This window comes from Callospermophilus lateralis, chromosome 11 (genome assembly GCF_048772815.1).
Source record: "Callospermophilus lateralis isolate mCalLat2 chromosome 11, mCalLat2.hap1, whole genome shotgun sequence".
Lineage (NCBI taxonomy): Eukaryota > Metazoa > Chordata > Mammalia > Rodentia > Sciuridae > Callospermophilus > Callospermophilus lateralis.
This window is the reverse complement of record NC_135315.1, coordinates 46,707,883-46,732,687: the sequence shown is the minus strand read 5'-3', so window position 1 is coordinate 46,732,687 and position 24,805 is coordinate 46,707,883. Positions and strand designations below refer to the sequence as shown.

At 43.0% G+C, this 24,805-nt stretch overlaps 1 protein-coding gene across 1 annotated transcript in view; it reads left to right on the top strand.

Annotated features, from left to right (window-relative positions):
• The window catches only part of Pelp1 (proline, glutamate and leucine rich protein 1), a 28,849-nt gene extending 12,713 nt beyond the window's left edge, over positions 1–16,136 (top strand). Inside the window, exons 4-17 of the mRNA XM_076869348.1 lie at positions 1,901–2,050; positions 2,299–2,370; positions 9,182–9,241; positions 9,513–9,663; positions 9,850–9,979; positions 10,114–10,201; positions 10,651–10,739; positions 10,820–10,936; positions 11,049–11,196; positions 11,323–11,482; positions 12,161–12,216; positions 12,382–12,588; positions 12,701–14,218; positions 14,367–16,136. Coding sequence (XP_076725463.1) covers positions 1,901–2,050; positions 2,299–2,370; positions 9,182–9,241; positions 9,513–9,663; positions 9,850–9,979; positions 10,114–10,201; positions 10,651–10,739; positions 10,820–10,936; positions 11,049–11,196; positions 11,323–11,482; positions 12,161–12,216; positions 12,382–12,588; positions 12,701–14,218; positions 14,367–14,459 — 3,039 coding nt within the window. The 3' untranslated portion in view covers positions 14,460–16,136. The remainder of the gene's footprint in view (positions 1–1,900; positions 2,051–2,298; positions 2,371–9,181; positions 9,242–9,512; positions 9,664–9,849; positions 9,980–10,113; positions 10,202–10,650; positions 10,740–10,819; positions 10,937–11,048; positions 11,197–11,322; positions 11,483–12,160; positions 12,217–12,381; positions 12,589–12,700; positions 14,219–14,366) is intronic.
• The last annotated feature ends 8,669 nt before the right edge of the window (positions 16,137–24,805 follow it).

The following is a 24,805-nucleotide window of genomic DNA, read 5'->3' as shown; positions in this document are numbered from 1 at the left end:
CTGGGATTATAGGTGTGCGCCACCACACCCAGCTAGTTGGTATGTTTCATAAGGGAAGGAGCATTCAACATTTAGATAGCAGTTAACATTGAGAATGAGATATCAAGATGAGTTTTGTACCAACTGAGTTTCAAGGCGTACCACAGGTAATGGTCAGGTAGAGGAGAATCAACTTCACAAAGGAGACCAAGATAACAGTAGAAAGGAGGTAACTAGGGTGGTAGGTTGGATGAAATCCAACAGAAGAGAGAGTAGCAAGCAGGATTGTGGGTTGGATGGATTCCAAGGGAAGGACTCTTGAGGGAAGGGGCAAGAGTCATTTCTGTTAATACTCCTGTGAGATGGAATAAGACACAGATCTGAAATTGCTTATCATATTAATAAATCCAAAAGTTGTAAGATTGTAGTGTAAGTGTTTTTGATGGAGCTATAGACACTGAAACCAGGCTAGCTTGGGATGAAGATAAGTGGGAGAAGGAGAATGGAAGTAGAAGTAGGGAAAATAGGTGAGCCTTTCAAGATTTTAGCTCTAATGATAAGGGAGAGAAATTGGGCAGTTAATGGGATTTGACAAGTGGAACACTAGATGGGATCAAGGAAGAATAATATGTGTATGTATGTGTAGTTTTGATTCATTTTTTATACTGCGAATTGAACCCTGATCCACTCTACTGCTGAGCTATATCCCCAGTCCTTTCTATTTTCATCTTTGGGTCAGGATCTCATTGAGTTGCTGAGGGCCTTGCTAAATTTCTGAAGCTGGACTTGAACTTGTGATCCTTCTGTCTTAACCTCCGGAGTCTGGAATTAAGAGGTGTGTGTCATTGCACCCAGCTTGAGGAGTTTTGAAGTTGGGAGTGCTTGAGCATATGTAAATGTCAGTGGGTAGAATCCATTCGAGGGACAGAAGAGAGAGCTGGTTGATGTGTAAAGTTTTGGAAAGAAGGGATGGGATAGTATTTTAAAACATAGTGGACAGGAGGAGGCAGGCAGGCTTTAGCAGAGGAGAAGGATGATAAGGGTTTCAGATTTGGGAACAGGAAACTAAGGTGGTTCCCATCTATGGGCTTTAGTTTTCTAAGATGTAGGCAAGGCCACCTCAAGGTGGTAGTGGTGAGAGAAGTTGGGTTTGGAAGTTCAAGGAAAAGGTTTGAGTAGCTGAGGAAATTAGCCAATGCAGTAGGATTGCTGGACAGCGTTGAGAGCCTGTGGTTGGTAGGCAGGCCCACCTCGTCTTACTTTCTTAAGAAGTTTTTAAATTTATTTTGTTGGCTCATGGTCTCCCCTGGTGTAGAAGGAAATCTGTGTTAAATGCTTTGTCCTTAAATAGTGTTAATTTTCTTTCTAAATCCAATGGTTGTCTTTTTTTTTTTTTTTTTTTTTTTGAAGAGTAGTATGGGAGATTCAAACAACTCTTTGTTACTGAACCCAAAGGAACTTTACTACTGAGCCACATCCTCAACCCTTTTTAAATTATAAGACAGAGTCTTGCTAAGTTGCTAAGGCTGGCCTTAAATTTGTGATCCTCCTGCCTTAGCCCTGCAAGTTGCTGGGATTACAGGTGTGTGCCATCAGCCCAGCTCAAACAACTCTTGAAATCTTCAGGTGAATTGGATCTTGAGGAGTGGCTTCCTTACATTTTTCCCTTCCTAACAGATATTCCTGGGATTCCAGATACTTTTAATATTAAAATATTAAGCACAAGTTCTTTCTGAAGACAAATATGTTCTTTTTGGATCTGTATATTCTCTGTGGCCCTTTTTCCCTACCGTAGTAGATTTGATGATACTGTTGACACTGATTGTGATGTTTCTCAAAAGCCCTGGGTTGTTATACCTCCTGTTCCTCCTCTTGGTGACAGTGGGGGTGAGGTTGGCAGCATGGGTGTTGTTGTTTTTAGTCCCAGGACCCTCCACCCACCATGGAGTTGGCTGTGGCTGTCCTGAGGGACCTACTCCGGTATGCAGCCCAACTTCCTACACTGTTTCGGGACATCTCCATCAACCACCTTCCTGGACTTCTCACTTCCCTGCTGGGCCTTAGACCAGAGGTGAGACATTTCCCCACTGCTTTACCCCTAGGAGTCTTTGCCCTTATTTACACTGTTTGGATTAAAGAATATGGTGAGAAGTAATTAAGGAATAGGATGAAGAAGTGGGATGAGGGAGGAGCAAGAAAAAAGTGAGTGTGTGGAGAAAGGACCTTCTAGGGTAGTAGAGTGCAGTGGGTTGGGGATGTGCGTGGGGCCATTGGGCTCTTGATCTCTTCCTCCTTCCTGACTTTCTGTTTTTCCTACAGTGTGAGCAATCAGCATTAGAAGGAATGAAGGCTTGTATGACCTATTTCCCTCGGGCTTGTGGTTCTCTCAAAGTAAGTATTCATGGAAACTCTTCTCCCCACCAATATAAGCCTTGATAGCACTCTTAACCTCAGATCCCATTTCTGAGATTTCTAAGCACCTGTCTCAACAACTATAATGATATTACCTTGGAGCACTTGTTTAATCTTCACAGATCAAGAAATTAGAATTAAGCAACTGGCCTAAGATCAGCAGGGATCAGTACCTTTATTTATTTGTCTGATGTTAAGACCTAGGCTGTACCCATGAACTCCTTCCCACAACTAACCACCAACCACCCATTTACTCCCTTTCCTCCTTCCTTTCTTTCTTTCCTCCTCCTTTCCTTTCTTCTTCCCTCCTTCCCCCCTGCCTTCCTTCCTTCCTTCCTTTCTTCCTTCCTTCCTTCTCAAACCAGGGATTGAACCCATGGTCACTCTACCACTGAGGTACATCCTCAGCCCTTTTTATTTTCTATTTTGAGACAGGGTCTCCCTAAATTGCCCAGGCCCTTGAACATGCAATCCTCCTGCCTCATCTCCCAAGCAGCTGGAATTAGATACATGTGCCATCGTGTTCTTGCCTTGTTTCTCTTTCTGCCTTGCTTTCTCTGAATCTATAGAACGCCTTGCCCATTTTTCTACATCCTATCTTTGTTCCTGTAGGAGGCCTTCTTGATGTATTGCTTTCCTAGGACAACTCTTCCAAAGTTTCTTTTTGTATTCCTGCCTAAATTCCCTTTGTCACCCCACTCCACACCACTTGTCATGATCCATACAAAATGACTATACATGGCACAGATGAGGGAAGAGGCCAGGGGAAGAATTAATTTTGTTTTCAGAGCTTGGTGTATGTTGTTCCAGGATCTCCTAGCTTTGATGGTCTGGGTTGAGAAATCTGCTGAGATCTGAATTGGTTTCCCCCTGTATGTAATCTGAAACTTTTCTCTTGTGGCTTTTAAAATCCTATCCTTATTCTGTACGCTTGGCATTTACATTATAATGTGCCACGGTGTAGATCTGTAAATAGTTTTGTACATTTAGTGTCCTGTAAGCCTCTTATATTTGATTATCCAATTCATTCTTCATATTTGGGAATTTTTCTGATATTATTTCATTGAAAAGATTGTGCATTCCTTTGGTTTGTATATGTGTGCCTTCCTCTATCCTGATAATTCTTAGATTTGTTCTTTTCATGTTATCCCATAATTCTTGAATATTCTGTTCATGGATTCTTACCATCTTCATTGTGTGGTCAACTTTATTTTCAAGATTATATATTTTGTCTTCATTGCCTGAGGTTCTGTCTTCCAAGTGGTCTAGTCTGTTAATGATGTTTTCTATTAAAGTTTTTATTTGGTTTATTGTTTCCTTCATTTTAAGGATTTCTTTTCTTTCTTTCTTTCTTTCTTTTTTAAGAGTTTGTCTCTTTCTTGAAGTAATCTTTTGCTACCTGTATTTGCCCTCTTATCTCTTTGTTGGAATGATCAATTGTTGCCTATAATCACTCTCATCTTATTCTGTGCTTTGCAGATCATTTTAATTATGTACATTCTGAATTCCTTCTCTTGACATTTCATTTACTGTGTTGTCAATGGATTCTAGTATTGTAGCATCTTGGTTTGTTTGGGGGCAGTTTCTTCCCTTGTTTTTTCATGTTGTTCATGTGTCTTCCTCTCTGGCAATGCAGATCTGAGGTATTATAATTTTTATTCTGTAATCTTGTAGTGTCCCTGCAGGTTACCAATACCTCGCCTCTGGTTTTAACTAGGCCTGCAGGAACCTTGGTTATAGTCTTTCTTGTCCTGGCTGTTGTCTCTAGATGGAAGCGAACTGGGAGGGCCATGCATTGGTAGATGGGGGGCTGCAGTGCAGTCAGTCTCCTCCTCCACATGTATGTGGTCAGTGTCCTCCTCCATGCATTGGTTGCCAGGGCCATCTCCTCTGCCTCCTCCGTGCGTCGGGCTGGGGTCCAGTTTTGATTTTCAAGGAGCTGCTACAGATATGAATAGTTTACAAATTCTGTTAAAGCAGTAACAGTTTACAAATTCTATTAAAACAGCAACAGTTAAGGGTCATTTGTAATTGGCACATCTGTGTAATTGGGTGTGAGCTATATCTAAAAACCAGTAGGTGTTGCCTTGTAGGTCAAATGTTTTCTGTTATTATATATAAACTGATAGATTTAATGATAATTGGCCTCATGCTGGGAACAAACTAGCATGACTTTCTCTCTTTTTCCAATTTCACAGATAGAAGATTTGTTCATACTTTAGGTCTTAGCAACCTCAGTGTCCTTTTTTTTGTGTATGTAAGTGGAGTACCTTTTTACTTAAAGGAGGAACTTTATGGCTTCTCTTTGGCATGTCTGAATTGCCAGTAATACTCCTCTCTCTCTATGGGGCCTTGATAAAGTAAAATAAGGGTTATTTGAACACAAGCATTATGATGCTGAAATAGTCTGATAACTGAGATGGCTATTAAAGTATCAAGAGCATGAGCATATGTGAGAATTCACATTCACATAACTTGTATTACAATATGTTGTTAAAATTGTTCTGTTTTATTATTAGTTGTTATTCTTTTACTGTGACCAATTTATAACTCACACTTTACAATGGGTATGTATGTATAGTAAAACAAAAACATAGTATATAGGTTTTCAGCTATCTGGTTTCAGGCATCTGTTTGGGATTCTTGAAATGCGCTCCCCATGGTTAAGAGGGAGACCTCTGAAACTGGTTATTTGCAGTATCTGAAAAGCCCTAGAACATGTGTTGTTTCTTAGTGAGCATGAGGATGGGTCATGTCCTTGTTGATTCTTTGTTTTCATATGAATGCTCTTAACCACAGCTAATAGAAACTTTGAGTGGACAGGACAGGATTTTGGTAAAGAAGCAAAGTATTTGGAGTAACTCATGGATTTTACCAACAATTACTAAAGATTTATTTACTGACATTTTACTAACTGCCTGTCTTGCAAGATGTTTTGTTCGTTCTCAGATTATATAGGTTAGCATTTTGTCCCTAACCAAAATTTGTGAGATTATACTACAAATCTCTGTTTTGATTCAGCTTTCTTTGGTATTTACATTTAATTGCATCCCCATGTAAAAGCAGAATGGAAATTGAGTGTTACCTGAAGAGTGGAAATTTGAATAGTCACAGAGGTTAGAATGCTAAGTGGTTCCTCTATGGTTGCCTCTTAAGTTTTCAATGTGAGTAGTTGGGAGGTTGATGTGTAATTCAAAGCCTTTTTTAGACAGTATAGTTTTTAGAGTTATGGCCTGTGTTTTGTGTACTCTTTCCAAACAAACAACAAAGCATTCATATGTGGTTGCAGGGTATGCCTACCTTTGTGTATTTATTTATTTATTTGCTACTGTGGATTGAACTCAGGGACTCTCGACCATTGAGCCACATCCCCAGCCCTATTTTGTATTTTATATAGAGACAGAGTCTCACTGAATTGCTTAGTGACTCACTTTTGCTGAAGCTGGCTTTGAATATGCGATCCTCCTGCTATAGCCTCCTGAGTTACTGGGATTACAGGTGTGTGCCACTGTACCTGGCCTGCCTTTATTTCTCTAAAAATAGTGTCATCTGGAAAACATCCTTTCCTCTGTTGAGGATTTTGGCTTCGTCTATTGCTTTATCTATTCAGATAAGAATCTGTTTTGTGCACAGGCATTAGGGGCAGTCTATATTTGTAAAATCTTGCAGACCAGTACTTAGGAAACTGATAGTTGCCATTTTGAAATATTTATCAATTTTTTGTCTTGTCTCCCAGATGCTCCCACGGCAGTTGCAATCTTCCATTTCAGGGGTATACCTCCCAAATGAAGAATCTCAAACATTCTGAGTTCCTGAAGTCAGTCTCTGCTGAGGCTTTACCTCACTTCTTCCTCCTTGCCAAGTTAATTAGTAGTTACTTGGAATGAGGGGGGAGACAAACCCTACCCTTGTGATACACCTAGGACTGTGTGTGTGTGTGTGTGTGTGTGTGTGTGTTACATGTATATTGTTTCTTTTTCTTTTCTTTTCTTTTTTTTTTTTTTTTTTGTGTGTGTGTGTGTGGTATTAGGGATTGAACTCAGGGACATTTGACTACTGAGCCACAACCCCAGCCCTGTTGTGTATGTTTTAGAGACAGGGTCTCACTGAGTTGCTTAAGGTCTCAATAAGTTGCTGAGGCTGGCTTTAACCTCGAAATCCTCCTGCCTCAGCCTCTTGAACTGTTGAGATTAGATGTATATGCCACTGCACCCGGCTTCATGCATGTTTTAAGTGAAATGTTCAGGTGAGCTTGGAACAATGTTGGCTTGCTTTATGGATTAGCCAGGGCAGACCTTGTGGTTGGCGCCATGTCACTGCACTGTTGTTTGTTTTGTTACAGACACACAAGAAGACTTCTGTTGGCCTCAGTCCAGCCATTTGAGCCAGAGTCTCAAAAAAAAAAAGCATGAGTAATAAGTTGGCCCAAAAGGCCAAGTGCTACTAATAGTTTAGGCTTTGGTATTTCTTAATTTCTTGAAGACCTGTCTTCCTTGAAGAAGCAAGTGAGTCAGGAGACCTTGGGTACCACATAAGACATATAAATGCTCTCTGAATCCTAAGGGAAATGGTCCTGGATCCTCCCCTACCTGGGATTAGCTGTAACAGTGCTTGTCTCATGGTTAGTGAGAATCTTGAAGTGTAATATGGGAAACTATATGTGGCTCCTGCCACATGTAGAGAACCCTTGGGAACTTGGTTTCTGAACCACACACTGGCAGGCTTCTATTCCTAGTATCCTCCCTAGTGCTAGGCCTTGTGCCTGGTGCTACGGCTTATTTGTCTTCTGGAAGTGCACCTTTGTACATAAGGTGCCACAGAGTCCAGGATAAAGTTAGTACTTCCCAATCCAGAATTCAAGACTTCAGTCTGCTTCTCTCTTGGCATTTTGTGATTTTGTAGCTTTCCTTGGCATTTTTCTCTCTCTGGCCTCATGATCTGGATTATAGCCTTTTTTTCTAAACCAAGCTCAGTTCTATTCTCTAGCCTCAGCATCATTCCCTCCTGTCCAGCTTTGGCTATTGTGTCTACCTGATTAACTCTTACATCTCTCTGAAAGTAGAAATGTTATCTTCTTCCTGTTTATATTTCAATTGTTGTATTCTTTTTTTTTTTTTTTCCATGAACCCTTCTGAGAATAATGTTTGATTGTTTGGTACTGGGGATTGAACGAAGCACTTTACCACTGAGCTACATCCTCAACTTCTTACTTTTTTATTTTGAGACAGGGTTTTATTAAGTTGCTTAGGGCCTTAGTTGCTGAGGCTGGCCTCAAACTTAACAATCCTAATACTTCAGCCTCCAGGGTCTCTGAGATTATTAGCATGTGTACACTGCACCCAGCAGTGTAATGTTTTTATTGGAGTAATATTTTGAATTCGTAAAATAAAATGCATAGAATTTTAAGGAAAGCTAGTCTCTTAAAATAGTTTTTAAAATAGAGTAGTATGTTCTAGTTTATTAATACATTAAATAGCAAGGTCTTGTTTTAATATAAGTTGTCTTAAGATGAGAGTTTTCCTTCAGTGATTAGGAGAAACCTAGAGAGAAGAAAGATTTTATTACTTATAGGTACTACCAGGGACCTTATAGAATACATGGCATACCTGGAGGCTACTTACACAAGAGGTTAGGGAACATGAGGAAACAGACCAAAACACACGCACTCTCACTTCTGACTCTAGGGCATTATTCAGACAGATTTCCCTTGGAAGTTTTAATTGATGTGTTTAAAGGAATGAAGCATGGGTTCTAGGAGGTGACAGCGAAGTAGTCACTCTGGCATATCTTCCCAGCCCATTCATGGTGTGAAGGTCAGCGGGGCCTTGAGTCCAGTAGGCTAGATCTGGGGGCTGGCTACCAAGAGAACAAGACACATACCAGGATCACTTGCATTGAGCAATTGGGAGAAGGTGGAGAATTGGACACTGGCCCTGCTTCTGGTATAAGTTCAGTTTGTATTCACAATGGATACTAAGGCAACATAAAATTAAAAGAATTCATTATAAATCTAGAAGCAGGTCTTCTAACTACTGTAATTTTAAATTTGTCATGCATGTGGATGATATTTCAAGATACGATACCATTATAATATGAAATAAAAATATGTTCTGTTGGTGACAGTCAAAGGTACTGCTAACACTGCCATTTGTTTACATTTCCAATTGAAGGGAACACTACATTTCACTTATAGTTAGTGAAAATAATGATGTAATTTTTTCACCTTCTATGTTCAAGGCCTCTGATTTTATTTCCAAATAAATTGTGGCCCTCAGATTAAACACTCCTGTGCCAGAGTTTTCTCATAGCAAGCAGAGATGATATTTGCTGACTGTCATGTTACTGCTCAAATTTGCTGCCTTTGTTCTGCTCCACTGGCCTGTCCCTCATAACCTCTAGGGAGTGCCTTGATTCCTAGCTTTGGACTCTGGTTTCTGTGTCTGAGTTAGTAGAAGGTTGGAATGTAGAGATTGTTTCTTAGGACTGTGTCCTTGGTTGAGGGAGATGATTGTAATTTTGTAAAAACTGGCAGGACGGAGTCCAGTTGTCTGTAGTGCAGGACCCAGGTTCTTTTCTCCCCAGACAGGAGGCTAAGGAGCAGATATGACATGCAGGGTGTTTTCCTGCTATGAAAGAATGTATGATACCAGGCTTCACTGCCCTGTGTAGGCAGTGTGCTTTCTGCATCTGTAGGAAAGAATGGGTGGAGAGTCTGCCACTGGGAATGGATGGGTGTGCATCTCTGGCTCATGGAGCTGCCTCACAACCTCTTCCTTCTTTTCCCTTCCAGGGCAAATTGGCCTCGTTTTTCCTGTCTCGAGTGGATGCCTTGAGCCCTCAACTCCAGCAGGTAAAGGAAGTGGGGAGAGAGGTACAGAACTCGGGGATCTGAGCCTCTTATGGTTTATTATTAGCTTTTCTTTTATAGCTTTTGGGTTGTTTCCACTTCCCCATGGTTAACATCACTAGTCTCGACTTCTACTTTCCTATGCCCATCTGGACCCGAAAGCCTGACTGTCCCTTGAGCTTCCTTTGATTTCCAGCTCTTGGGTTTTAGAGGGGTGGGGGCTCCACAGCTGAGCTAGTTCCATCTGACCAGCTTTCTGCCCTTCCTCTTGCAGCTGGCCTGTGAGTGTTATTCCAGGCTGCCTTCCTTAGGGGCTGGCTTTTCCCAGGGCCTGAAGCATACTGAGAGCTGGGAGCAGGAGTTGCACAGCCTGCTGGCCTCACTGCACAGCCTGTTGGGGGCCCTCTATGAAGGCGCAGAAACGGGTAGGGACCAGGGCTGATGGTCAATAAGGACTGGGGAGCTTGACAGGAGGGAACAGGAGGGAGGTCCAGAGAGGTGGGGCAGTTGGTTGCTAGGCAAAATGGATGAACATAGCTAGTCATGTACCACCGATGAAAAAGGAAGGAATGGAAAGAAGATAGTATATGAGGTGATTGTTTGCTGCTCAGCTCCTGTTCAGAATGAAGGCCCTGGAGTGGAGACGCTGCTTTCCCCTTCAGAAGATGGTGATGCCCATGTCCTCCTGCGCCTTCGGCAGAGGTTTTCAGGACTGGCCCGCTGTCTGGGGCTTATGCTCAGGTGTGTAGGTATTGGAAGGAGCAGGGTCTTGGAATGGGAGAGTTAACTTCAACGTGAAGAAGGGAGATTGAGGTGGGTGTGGAGCCATGCTGGGGAGCCTGCTCTGAGGGTCTCCCTGTTCTTATTTTCTTTAGCTCTGAGTTTGGGGCTCCTGTTTCCGTGCCTGTGCAGGAAGTCCTGGATCTCATCTGCCGGACTCTCAGTGTCAGTGGCAAGAATATTGTGAGTGGACTTTGTCCTTTATACATAGCCCTTGTTCAGGACTTTGGGCAACTAGGAAAGCACTGTGACTTGAAGCTTCCCAAACAGACTCATCTCTGAAGCTGTCCCAGATGGCTCCTTATATCTGTCCAAATACCATAACTCACTGTGCTTCCCTGACACAAGTGCCAGTGTCAAAGTAGATTTTCTCACATAGCCAGTGCCTCCTTATTGGAGGGTGACTTTGGGGATCAACTGAGTCGTTACTGAGAAGCTCAGCCATCCTCTCGTTACCCTCCATTTCAGGGTCTTATTAGAGCATTGGAGTTTGTTTTTGTGTGAGCTGTGGCCAAGGAGTAGGTTCCTAATTATTTGTACATAATGTATAAAGTCACACTCTTCTGCTCTGTCTTTCTCTGGCTCTTGCTTTCTTTTCCCACTCCTTACGTTTGCTGATTTTTTTTCTCTAGAGCTTGCTTGGAGATGGTCCCCTGAGGTTGCTATTACTGCCGTCTATCCACCTTGAAGCCTTGGACCTGCTCTCTGCACTCATTCTTGCGTGAGTGGGATTTAGCTGGGTGTGGAGAAGGATCTTGGGCCTGCTGGAAATGAGCATCACCATTCCATCTCTGCCCTTAGGTGTGGAGGCCGGCTCTTACGCTTTGGGGCTCTGATCAGTCGCCTGCTCCCCCAGGTCCTCAACGCCTGGAGCATTGGTAGGGATACTCTCTCTCCTGGCCAGGAGAGGCCTTACAGGTGATCATCCAGGAGGGGATAAAGGGGAGAGGGTGAGAAGCATGCAGGTGGTCCTGGGGCTCTGGCACAACCAATTTCCATTTATAACCTACCCTCTTTGCTCATACTATAGCACTATTCGGACCAAAGTATATGCTATCTTAGAGCTGTGGGTGCAGGTTTGTGGGGCCTCAGCAGGGGTGCTTCAGGGAGGAGCCTCTGGAGAGGCCCTGCTCACTCATCTACTCAGTGATATCTCTCCACCGTCTGATGCCCTTAAGGTGAGTGAGAACTTATCTCCTGTGCCCTTTGTCCAAATGTGCCTCTTCACTACACTGTCTCCTACCTCTGTCCTGCCTTTCTGTTTGCCTCTGTATAACCTGATTAGTGTTTTCCTCTACAATCAGCTACGCAGCCCTCGGGGGAGCCCTGATGGGGGTTTGCAAACTGGGAAACCTAGTGCCCCCAAGAAGATAAAGCTGGATGTAGGGGAGGCTATGGCCCCACCCAGCCACCGGAAAGGAGAGAATAATGCCAACAGCGATGTCTGTGCAGCTGCGCTGAGAGGTTGGTGATGCCTGAACCTGTGTGGCTCTGGGAAGGCTTGGAGCCATAGCCTGCAGAAGGAGCAGAAGCAGCCATGCAGCTATGAGGGCTGCAGGTGGCATCTTGGGTCCTGCTATTAGATTGGGGTTCTGATAGTTAATCTTGCCCTTCCAGAGTCTCATTTCTCTCCTTTCATTTACTTAACAGACACTTTATAGCCATATAATAGATACAATTCTAGTGCTTGGGGGAAATCCCTGCCTTTGGAACTCACATTCCCCTATAAGGCAGGATGCCTGGTGGAGCTTCCTTGCCTCCAGTGCAGCCACTAATCTATCCACAGAAGTTAGTAATTGGATGCTATGCAGTTAATGGGTGACTTTCCTTTGGCTCCCATGTATTTCACTCTCCCCCACCCCATGTGAAGCAGGGAGTCAACTGTCCACGTACCTAAGGGCACATTTATAATGGTGTACCTCCATTATCTCATTTAAGTATTATCAATAGCCTTATATCCTAGAGGGGCTTTTATGGTCCCCATTTTATACACGAGAAAGCAGACCAAGGGAAGGAAATAAATGCCTTGCCCAGGTACTCAGTGGCAGCGGGATGCTATTGTTGGGCTGTGTGCTTCAGAAGCCCTCAGTCTTTATCTTGTCGGTAGCCTGCCTACAGGTCACATACTATTCTTTTTACCAGGCCTCAGCCGGACCATCCTCATGTGTGGGCCTCTCATCAAGGAGGAGACTCACAGGGTTAGTGGAACATGTTCTCCACGGAGCCTGGGGGTGGGGGCTGTTGCTCTTTGATGTGTATGGGGGGTGCCCCTAAGGTGGGTCCATTGAATCCTGGGAGGAAGCCCTGGAGACGGTCTGGGCAGTCTTGGCCAAGTTTCTAGGTGTGCTCTGTGTCCTTTTCAGAGACTGCATGATCTGATTCTGCCTCTGGTCATGGGTGTCCAGCAGGGTGAGGTCCTGGGCAGCTCCCCATATACCAGCTCCTGTTGCCGCCGTGAGCTCTACCGCCTGCTGCTGGCGCTATTGCTGGCGCCTTCTCCTCGCTGCCCACCTCCTCTTGCCTGTGCCCTGCAAGCTTTCTCCCTTGGTCAGCGAGAGGACAGTCTTGAGGTAACTGCTCACTGGGCCCGAGACCCTCTTTGATTATTGGATTCTCTTGTTATGCTGGCCCATGAGACCATGTATTCCTGAGGGTCACAGTGGCCTTTTCTTCCTTCCTTAGGTCTCCTCTTTCTGTTCGGAAGCACTGGTGACCTGTGCTGCTCTGACTCACCCCCGAGTTCCTCCTCTACAGGCCATGGGACCCACCTGCCCCACACCTGCCCCTGTGCCCCCTCCTGAGGCCCCGTCTCCATTCAGAGCTCCGCCTTTCCAGCCCCCAGGCCCTATGCCTTCTGTAGGTCCCATGCCTTCTGTAGGTCCCATGCCCTCAGCAGGCCCATTGACCTCTTCAGGTTCTATGCCCTCAGTAGGCCCAATGCCTTCCGCAGGCCCCATGCCCTCAGCAGGCCCCATACCCTCTGCAGGCCCTGTGCCTTCAGCACGCCCTGGACCTCCAGCCACAGCCAACCACTTAGGCCTCTCTGTCCCAGGCCTGGTATCTGTACCCCCCCGGCTCCTTCCTGGCCCTGAGAACCATCGTGCAGGCTCCAATGAGGACCCTGTCCTTGCTCCTAGTGGGACTCCTCCACCCACCATCCCACCAGATGAAACTTTTGGGGGGAGAGTGCCCAGACCAGCCTTTGTCCACTATGATAAGGAGGAGGCATCTGATGTTGAGATCTCCTTAGAAAGCGACTCTGATGACAGCGTGGTGATTGTGCCTGAGGGGCTTCCGCCCCTGCCACCCCCACCACCCTCTGGTACCACTCCTCCCCCTGTTGCCCCTACTGGGCCCCCAACAGCATCCCCTCCTGTGCCAGCCAAGGAGGAGCCTGAAGAGCTTCCTGCAGCCCCCGGGCCTCTCCCTCCGCCCCCGCCCCCACCTGTACCTGGTCCTGTGACACTCCCGCCACCGCAGCTGGTCCCTGAGGGGACTCCTGGAGGGGGAGGACCCCCAGCTCTGGAAGAAGATTTGACAGTTATTAATATCAATAGCAGTGATGAAGAGGAGGAGGAAGAGGAAGAGGAGGAGGAAGAAGAAGAGGAGGAGGAGGAGGAGGAAGAAGAATTTGAGGAAGAAGAAGAGGAGGAAGAAGAGTATTTTGAAGAGGAAGAAGAGGAGGAAGAAGAGTTTGAAGAAGAATTTGAGGAGGAAGAAGGTGAATTAGAGGAAGAAGAGGAGGAAGAGGAAGAGGAGGAGGAAGAAGAGTTGGAAGAGGTTGAAGATTTGGAGTTTGGCTCAGCAGGAGGGGAGGTAGAAGAAGGTGGACCTCCACCCCCAACCCTGCCCCCAGCTCTCCCTCCTCCAGAGTCTCCCAAAGAGCAGCCTGAGCCAGAACCAGAGCCTGGGCTGCTGCTGGAAGTGGAGGAACCAGGATCAGAGGAGCAGCATGGGACTGAAACAGCCCCTACCCTAGCCCCCGAGGTGCTCCCTTCTCAGGTCGAGGAAGAGAGGGAAGGGGGAAGCCCAGAGGCAGGGCCACCTCCTCAGGAGCTTGTTGATGAAGAACCCTCTGCTCCTCCAACCCTGCTGGAAGAGGGGACTGAGGGTGGGGGTGACAACGTGCCACCCCCACCAGAGACAGCTGCAGAAGAAGAGATGGAGACAGAGGCAGAGGCTGCAGGTCTCCAGGAAAAGGTGAGAGCCAGGTGGAGAAGCACTCTGGCTAGAAAGGCGGGGCTGGTGGGGAAATGGGGTGCAGCTGCTTTTATTAGGGAAGAGGTTTGCCACTTTTCTATGTATACCTATGTATCTGTTTCAAATCTTATGTCTTTGTTCCTAAAAGGAGCAGGATGACACAGCTGCCATGCTGGCTGACTTCATCGATTGCCCCCCTGATGATGAGAAGCCACCACCTACCACGGAACCTGACTCCTAGCTCTCTTCCACATCCCAACACTTTGTTTCCAATAAAGTTATATCCTTAGATATTGATGTGGCTTCTGGCTCTTGCCACAACATATCCCCGGCCAGGAGCCCAGAGTTCTGCAACTGTCATGTTGTCTTTATTGTATAGAGGAGGAAACACTGATTTATAGAAGAAATGGAGGTCCTATCACTCAGCAAATTTAAGAGTCAGAATTTTAGAATTTTTGCTCTCTGCTCTCATATAATACTAAGTATATGCAAGGATGCTTGTATGGCTAAGACTGCAAGGAATTAAAAGATGGAGCCCTGCCTTTGAGTTTGTAATGTAGAGGTAGGAAATAATGTAAGAATTTAAGGGAGTAAGCAGCCTGCTGAGTGAACCTGTGCCTGTGCACATGCAATCTCTTGCTCTGAAAGCAAACGGATTTTTTGTGTTAGTGCGGGACACTGGGGATTGAGCTCAGGGGAGCTTAACCACTGAGCCACATCCCTAGCCCTTTTTTTTTTTTTTTCAGTTTTGCTGAGGCTGGCCTTGAACTTAGATCCTCCTGCCTCAGACCACTGAGGCTTGATTACATGTGTGCACCACTGTGTCTGGCTCAGACTGAAGTTGATTGAAAGTTTTGTCATTAAATTCTGTGCACTGTGAACTTTGGGTACCCCATATTAAAGGGGCATTGTCAGTGGGGCTGGGGAGTGAACTTTGTCCTGGGGCCAGTCCTTTGACAATCTCCCTGTTCTCCCAACACCTCATGGGCAGGAATTTCATAAGCATACCCAGCAGCTGCCCACTCTTGATATCTGGGTATTCTCCAATTAGTGTGTGGTGCATTTAAGTAATTAATATTTATTCTAGGTCTTGTTTAGGAACCATGAGCCTGAAGCTGTTTGTGAGGTACCAAGAGTTATAGGCTTGAGATGGGGCCCCATGATGTCTTCATTCAGTCTATTGATGTATGAACACAAGTAAAGACTTTAGGAATGCAGAAAAGAGAGTCATTTCTTCTTTCTGTGGATACCTTGAAAGCATTTAAACTAATTTTTTTGAACTAGTATGGTTTAAAAAAATTTTCCCCAAACTTGTTTTGAAAAATTCCAAATCCCCAGAATAGTTGTAATAATATAATATATAGGCTATTCCCTGGACTCACCACTTGTTAATATTTAGCCCATGTAACCGACTACATGTAGACAGAAATCTGGAGGTACACATTCCTCTCTGTGAGACTGTGAAAGTTAGTTGCAGATATCATGCACCTTTCCCCCTCAATTCTTCAACATTCTAAAGATTAAGAACACTATCATGATACAATCATCAAATTTAACACAAGTAACTAATTCAGTAATACAGATAATCCCTTGTGACGACGATAGTTGACTTTAGGTTTTTTTTTTGGGGGGGGAGGGCTTTACATTGATGTGGGCTATTATTTGTTTTAAACTGACTGTTTAAGATAATAAGGATTGCATTCCTTTTTTTCACTCTCAGTTTACAGTATTCAACAAATTACATGAGATGTTTAATACTTTATTATAAAATATTTTGTCAGATGATTTTGCCTAACAGTGGGCAAAGAAGTGTTCTGAGCACATTTAAGGTAGGCTAGGCTACACATGGTCAGTAGGTTGGGTGTGTTAAATGCAATTTTCAAAAACATTTCAAACTTATGGGTTATTGGAATGTCAACGTAAGAGGAGGAACATCTGTATTATATATGTTGTGATAAATCTTCCTTATTGTCCCTAAAATGTCTTACAGCTGTTTTTTTTTTTTTCCCCCTTCCTTCTGAGTCAAGTTCAAGAGTTCTCATTATGTGGAGAAGGCTGTTTAAAGTCCAAGGCTCACTGCAAGGACAGAGGTACAGAAGTATAAGACCTCTGGCAATAGTGATTTTTCAGAAAAGAACCGAACCTGATGTCTGGAAATTGTAGATAGGTGAAGTTGATATTGACCCTGGGAAGAGGCTAGCACAGATATTTCTCAATTTGAACTGTATTCTAAATAGATAATATATTTACATGGTTCCGAATTCAAGAGCTACCAAAAGCTTGTTACGTAGCCACCCAGATTTTCTCCTTAAAGCAGCCAGTACAATCAGTATTCACATATTCTTCCAGAGATATTATACATTTGTGGATATATTTATGTGTATACACACAAATATACATCCTATTTTTTTTACACAAATGATAATATCCACAATTTAGTAGAGCACTTAATTTCACTGTTGTGGGGAGTTATTCAGGAAATATTTATTTAGTACCATTATGCCCTAGGCACATATTAATATAAGTATATTTGAGATGTTAAGATACACAAGAGTTTGCAAATATGGTACAGAGGGGAGGACTGTTGAGGTACCCTTACCCAGTCCCCTCCCTCCCTCCTGGTTACATGATTTTAGTACAATATTAAAACCAGCCATTAGATGTTGATACACTGATAGGTGCTATTTTCCAAGCTGATGATGAAGCTTGGAAATGGAAAGTCTTTATGGGATTTGTTTTCTAAATGTGACCAGGTGTGGTGGCATTCATCTGTAATCCTAGCAGCTCAGGAGGCTGAAGTAGGGATGATCACAATTTCAAAATCAACCTCAGCAATTTATCGAGGCCCCAAGCTACTCAGTAATACCTTGTCTCTAAATAAAATACTGAAAAAGGGGCTAGGGATGTGTCCTCTTTTAGATTGTGACAAATACTTTAGGAAAATAAGGAAAGGGGGCTTAGGTTTGTGAGGGTATGTGTGTTTTCTAACATGTCTTACCCCGCTTCTGGGGATTGAATCCAATAGTGCTTTTACCACTGAGCCATAACTCCCAGTCCTTTTTAAAAATATTTATTTTGAGATAGTGTTAAGTTGACAAGGCTGGCTCAGATTATAGGTGTGCACCATACCCTGGGTTGCCGAAGGGTTTTAAGCAGAGAATTGACAATGTGATTTGTATGTTAGCAGGATTCATTGGACATTCTCGGGGAACAGATGAAAGGGAGTACGGGTGGTAGCAGAGACCCCAGTCAGGAGCTCATTCAACCAAGGTGGTAAAAAATGGTTGGATTCTAGATAGTCTTTGAAGGTTGTATGGACAAACTTATTCCATTTCAGTTCATAGGGAGTTCCCCATTTCTCTTTTTGACAGATGCTTAGAATTTAATTATATAATAATTTGAGAAACCAGTCCCTGGCCTGTGGATATTTAGGTTGATTATCTTTTACTGCCACAAAACAGACATGTACATGTATATGCCTGATATGTGTACGTATCATTTTTCATTTGAATATGTGTTAGATAAATTCCTAGAAGCAGAATTGCTGAGTCCTTCCTTGGATTTGTACCAATTTTTGCTTCCATCAAGAATATGTTTCCCCAGATCTTTGCCAAATTGTATTGAATCATGTGATCCTTTGCCAGTCTGTTCAATGGCAAATCAACATGTTTTGAACTTTTTTTTTTTTAAACATGTTTAAGATATTCTAAATTTCCTTTTCTGTGAGATGTCCACATCCTTTGCCTAATAAGTTTTCTGTTTTTTCTTGCATCATAACTCTGGATTAGGAAATTTAGCTCTTTGTAATAAGGTTGCTTTTTTTGCAGTTTGTCTTTTAATGGTTTATACTGTTTTCCATGCTGAAATTTTTTCAGCTTATTTTTATTTTATTTTATTGAATTTATGTGTTTTAGGGCTATTGGGTTTGGCTTGATTTTCTTTTCCTATTTTTTTTTTTTTTCCTGGCAGTGCCAGGAATTGAATCTAGGACCTCAAACATGCTAAGAGAGTAGTAGAGCTAGATGTTCTACTACTAAGCAACACCCCTATCTCTTCAGGTAATATTTTTAAGAAGTCTAGAGTGAGATTGGGAAAGTCTCACATTTTTTTCCTCTTAAGATTTTTATGATGCCATGCCTTTGTAGTACTAATTTTTATGGTTTTAAGTTTTAGGAGTTTTTGTACAAAAATTGAATCCAGGGGTTCTTTACCACTGAGCTATATGCCCAATCCCTTTTTTCATTTTTTAGTTGTTCTTTTTAAAAATACACAATAATAGAGTGTATTTTGACATATTATGCATACATGGGGTATAACTTCCCATTCTTGTGGTTGTACATGATATGGAGTTACACTGATCATGTATTCATATATGAACATAGGAAAGTCAAATCTGGTTCATTCTGTGATCTTTCCTATTCCCATTCCCCCACCCTTCCCTTCATTCCCTTTTCTTTAGTACAATGAACTTCTATTCTTCCCTTCTCTTGCCACTCCTCCCCGCCTTATTGTGTGTTAGTATCTACATATCAGAACATTTGGCCCTTAGTTTTTTTCAAGATTGGTTTATTTCACTTAGCATGATAGTCTCTATTTTCATCCATTTACTGGCAAATGCCATAATTTCATTTTTATGCCTGAGTAGTATTCCATTGTGTGTATATACCACATTTTCTTTTATCCATCATCTATTGAAGGGCACCTAGTTTCCTTTTTTTTCTATTTTAAGGCAGGTTCTTGCTAAGTTGCCCAGGCTGGCCTTTAACTGCAATCTTTCTGCCTCAGTGTCCTGAGTCACTGGGATTATAGGTATGCATCAGTGTACCCTGCTCTCAGTTTTTAATTTTAAAGTTTTCTTCCATTTGGAATTTATTCTAGTGTAAAGCATGAGGTACAGATTCAACATTGCACTGGGTGCACACCTGTACTCCTCCCAGTGATTTGGGAGGCTGAGACAGGAGGATCGCAAGTTCAAAGCCAGTCTTGGTAATTTAGTGAGGCCCTAAGCAATTTAGCAAGACCCTGTCTCAAAAAAAAAAAAAAAAAAAAAAAGTGGGGGGACCTGGGGAATATAACTCAGTTGGTAGAATGCTTGCCTCACATGCACAAGGCCCTGGGTTCCATCCCCAGTACCACAAATAAAAGCGGGGGTGCTGGGGATGTGGCTCAGTGATAGAGCACCCCTGGATTCAGTCCCTGATACCAAAAAGCCCCCAAACAATAACAACAAAACCAAATCCAGCATTGCTATTTTAACCAAACCTCATTTTGTAAAAATGTCATCTTTTCCAAGATATGAAATGCCTTTATTATAGTTTCTACATGTATTTGGGTGTTTTTTCCCCGTGTGTTCTATTCCATTGGTCTGCCTGTGCACATATAATTATTGGAGATCTATGATGTGTACCCATATCTGGTAGGAAGAGTATGTTCTTAAGGTGTATTTTGCTTGATCTAGGGAAAAAGATAAATGATAAGGACTGGAATGGGTCCATAATTCAGAACAGGAGTTGTCCGGCTAGTCCTGGATTTCTGGATTATTTGTTGAGGAAGTAAGGGCAGCATATTGACTTCAGCAAGCTTTCCACCAGATTTTCAGATGTGCTTGTGGCCAGGGTAGTGAAAGGTTAGTTAAATTATTCACATATTTAATACCCTAATTTGTTGACCCTAATTATTAGGGATAACAAATCAGGGTTATTAAGAGGGTTTTTTGGGGTGTTCTCCAGACTTTGGTCAAAAATCCTTGTAAGTAGCTCAATTGTGAAGCTATTTATTAAATATTTATGAGACAAAGTTGGAAGGCTCATATCTGGAATTATCTGAAAGGGATTTTCAAAAAGTTCAGTGACAGGGTGTTACCTGGCATGGGTGATGCCCTTGATTCAATCCTCAGCGCTACTGGGGGAGAAAAGACAAAGCTGCAGGGTGAAATTTCACAAGGATCAGACTATTTTGTCTTTGGGCCCCTCAATTAAGTGAGCAGGTGGAGGATATGGTTCAGAAGAAATAGGGAGATTCAGAAGTGTACTTCCATGCATAGCCATCTGAGTACAAAAGAAGGCTGAAGCAGGTGGTGTAGTGAAGAAGGTGCTGGATGGTTTGTGAGGATCTGGTGGTGGAGGGCATCGGAAGCTGTGCTTCAGAGTTTAAACTTTCTTCTAAGTTGCGGGGATTCCCTCCCTTAAGGAGGTAAGTGTCTTATTCTATTTTCAGTCAGCTTTGACAGCCTGTGAAGAGAGTTGGAGCCCAAGAGATCAGAGACTAAGTGTGCAGGGGCTCAGTGGGAGGGTGGTGGGAGCTGACTGTGGCAGGAGCCCTGGATGGAGAAAGTGAAGTTGAGCTGTCCTGATATGTCAGAGTGCCCTTTGGCCCGCCATCCTGGGTTTGACTGCCACATAAGCCATGAGAGTATCAGTTTGGGGGATCCTTGCCAAAGCCTGGCTGGGTCAAGCAGTCTCACTGTTCCTTCTCTTCCTTGGAGGAGCTGTCTGCTTAGCCAGGCTTTGTGTTTTCTTGACACTCTCAGTATGATGAGTCAGTGTCCTTATTACTTACACTCTGATAGAGATGGGACTTTGGGGGAGTAGGTAGATGAAAACCATAGGTAATCCCCCAAATGGAAGGGACTGTAGCCAAGATTAGTTTGGGGAATAAATGGGAGAACAATTTAAACAAGCATTTATGTCCTTATGGTACACAAGCAGGTATGAGGCATCGAAGAAGCAGTATATTATATGTCTCTCCAAAGAAATGCAGTCTGGGCAATAACATTTTGAGGGAACAGTATTTCTGGGGTGATAAGCAGCTGTATGTGAGGTTGAAAGTTCAAGAGAGGGCCTAGGGCTGGAGATTTGGGAGGCGAAAAGCCACCCAGGGAGTTGATTGGAGTGTAAAGTGATGTTGTCTGTGGAACCTAGATAACAGCACATTTAGGGTTAAAAGGGCCCCTTTGAGGAGAGGAAAGGGAACTTGGAGAGGGCAGTGTCCCAGAAAATAAGAGCTTCAAGTCAATATCTGCTGTTGAGGAATGTCCAACATTCGGTGGCATCATCTCACAGCCCAAACATCACAGAGAACCCGCTGGGGCTGTAGGGCACCAACGGGACTACACACCCTCCTCCCTCATTCCTTGCAAGCCAAGAAGACTTTGAGCTATCTTTCAGAGCACAGAGCCTGTAGAGCCCACAAGGTGCCATTTCTCTGGCCTGTGACTATGTGGTTACATTAATTTTCAGCCCTTGTGCCTGGTGTTCTTTCTCAGTTTCTGCCTTGTGGAAATCAGTCTTAAAACCCTGAAGGCGTGGCCTCCCTACCACCTGTCCAGTGGATTTCCCGAAAGAGTAACTCATCTAGCATCCTGTGGATGCTAGATGTTGAGTGTTGGGTATTTTTTTTTTAAGAGAGAGAGAATTTTTAATATTTTTTTGACAGACACAATATCTTTGTTTGTGATGCTGAGGGTCGAACCCGGGCCGCACGCATGCCAGGCGAGCACGCTACCGCTTGAGCCACATCCCCAGCCCTAGTATTGGGTATTCTTTTTTTTTCTCTCTCTCTCTTTTTTTTTTATTGGTTGTTCAAAGTATTACAAAGCTCTTGCCATCTCATATTACATATATTAGATTCAAGTGGATTATGAACTCCCATTTTTACCCCAAATACAGATTGCAGAATCACATCGGTTACACATCCACATTTTTACATAATGCCCTATTAGTAACTGTTGTATTCTGCTACCTTTCCTATCCTCTACTATTCCCCCTCCCCTCCCATCTTCTCTCTCTACCCCATCTACTGTAATTCATTTCCCTCCTTGTTTATTTTCCCCTTCCCCTCACAACTTCTTATGTGTAATTTTGTATAACATTGAGGGTCTCCCTCCATTTCCATGCAGTTTCCCTTTTCTCTCCCTTTCCATCCCACCTCATGTCTCTGATTGATGTTGATCTTTTCTTCCTGCTCTTCCTCCCTGCTCTGTTCTTAGTTGCTCTCATTATATCAAAGAAGACATTTGGTATTTGTTTTTTAGGGATTGTCTAGCTTCACTAAGCATAATCTGCTCTAATGCCATCCATTTCCCTGCAAATTCCATGATTTTGTCATTTTTAGTGCTGCGTAATACTCCATGGTGTATAAATGCCACATTTTTTAAATCCACTCATCTATTGAAGGGCATCTGGGTTGGTTCCACAGTCTAGCAATTGTGAATTGTGCTGCTATGAACATCGATGTGGCAGTATCTCTGTAGTATGCTCTTTTAAGGTCTTCAGGGAATAGACCGAGAAGGGCAATGGCTGGGTCAAATGGTGGTTCCATTCCCAGCTTTCCCAGGAATCTCCATACTGCTTTCCAAATTGGCTGCACCAGTTTGCAGTCCCACCAACAATGTACCAGAGTACCCTTTTCCCCACATCCTCGCCAGCACTTGTTGTTTGACTTCATAATGGCTGCCAATCTTACTGGAGTGAGATGGTATCTTAGGGTGGTTTTGATTTGCATTTCTCTGACTGCTAAAGATGGTGAGCATTTTTTCATGTACTTGTTGATTGATTGTATGTCCTCCTCTGAGAAGTGTCTGTTCAGGTCCTTGGCCCATTTGTTGATTGGGTTATTTGTTATCTTATTGTCTAATTTTTTGAGTTCTTTGTATATTCTGGATATTAGGGCTCTGTCTGAAGTGTGAGGAGTAAAAATTTGTTCCCATGATGTAGGCTCCCTATTTACCTCTCTTATTGTTATTGGGTATTCTTTACCTAACAAAATGCTTGGTATCAAGAGGGTGTTGGTGGCTGGAAGGTAAATGAATGTCCCTTTGTGTGATCCAGATTTGAGGAGGAAATGCCCTTTCCAGTCCTTGGTGATTGTGCTTGGCCTTCCTCTTCTCAGGCTGGTTTTGTTTCCAGACACTTTAACTCCATTTGACTCCAGATTCCACCACCTTTCTGACCACAAGTCCTTCAGGCCTAACCTATCTTGTGTTTCTCTAGCTCTCATGTTGTAGAGTAGTGTGTAAGCAACACTTTTAGGTCTCTAACACTAAGAATCTGAACTCGCTCTTTCATTGTTTCAGCCCATCAACTTGCTTTCATTTGTTGTACTTCAGCTCTCATCCCTGATGAGACATCCAGGGAGCCATTCACTGATTTACAAATTCATTTCCTAATACATATAGTGCTGTAGGCCATACATCATGCTATATGCTAGAGATAACAAATGGAAACAGTCACCATCTCCAAGGATCTCATAGTCCCCTGTGTAGGAGGAAGGCAAATGGATAAATACAATGAAATGAAGTCCTTGAGAAATTATTTTAGTGTACAATGGGAGCCCCAACAGAGAGCTGCTGGCTGGGACAGTAGGAAGACCTAAGGGTGTTAGAAGGTTATTGGAGAGCAGTGACAGTCATCTGAGCATACTGGGGTCAGGCACTCTAGTCAGAAGAAGGTTAGGGAGCTCCATCAATCCTAAATGGCTGGAGCCAAAAAAAAGAGAGGACATTCACATTATATAACAAAGTATTTAGCTTTTAAGAAATTTTAGGGCTGGGGTTGTGGCTCAGTGGTAGAATGCTTGCCTAGCATGTGTGAGGCACTAGGTTCAATTCTCAGCACCACATATAAATAAAATAAATAAAGGTCCATCAACAACTAAAAAATGTTCAAAAAAATTTAAAAACTTCCCTTTTCCCCTAACTTCAAATCCTAGAAAGCTAACAGAATAACAGTACAACAGATATCCATATACCATTAACTTAGGTCAGTTAAATATTCATTCCACCATACTTTTTTCTTTATATCTGTATTTTCTCCTTTGAACCATTTGAGCGTAAGTTGCATTATTATGATTCTTTACCCTCAAATACTTTTACACTCTAATACACTATACTTCTACAGTATTTCCAAAAATTATGGATATCATCTAATACAATCACCATAAAAATCAAGATTTTTCTTTCCTTTTTGTGGTATGGGGATTGAACCCAGGAGTACTTATCACTGAGCTGCATTCCCAGTTCTTTTTAACTGAGATAGGGTCTTGCTAAGTTTCCCAGGCTGGCCTGGAACTTGGATTCCTGCTGCCTCAGCCTCCAGAGTTCCAGATGTGTGTCACTTTGCCAGGTACAAGTCAAGAATTTTAACAATTGAGAGAATATTATTACTTAACATGCTGTCCACATTTGAATTTCCCCAATTGTCCTATTAATATCCTTTATGGCTGGTTGTTAATTTTGGCTTTTTAATGTCACTAAGTCATAGGTACCCTTGCCCCATCTGACAAGACTTCCCTGACCCCCATTTGAATCTTTACAGCATGAGCCATCTCTGCTAAGTCCTGCTTAGCATTAGATTCCCAAGTTAGTGTTTACTTTCTTTTCTCTCCAGTTAAAAGTAAATATAACCCCAACTAACATATCTGTAACTTTTAAAAAAGATTTCCATTAAATGAGAATGCCATATATGTCCAGCCAAGATAAGACCTAGGTTGTGGCAGGACTGCTAGACTTGTTAGCTCTGTCCAAGCATCTCTTTCTTGTCATCTGGCCACATAGTCATCAAGGTTGGAGCCTTTGCTGGAATGCAACAA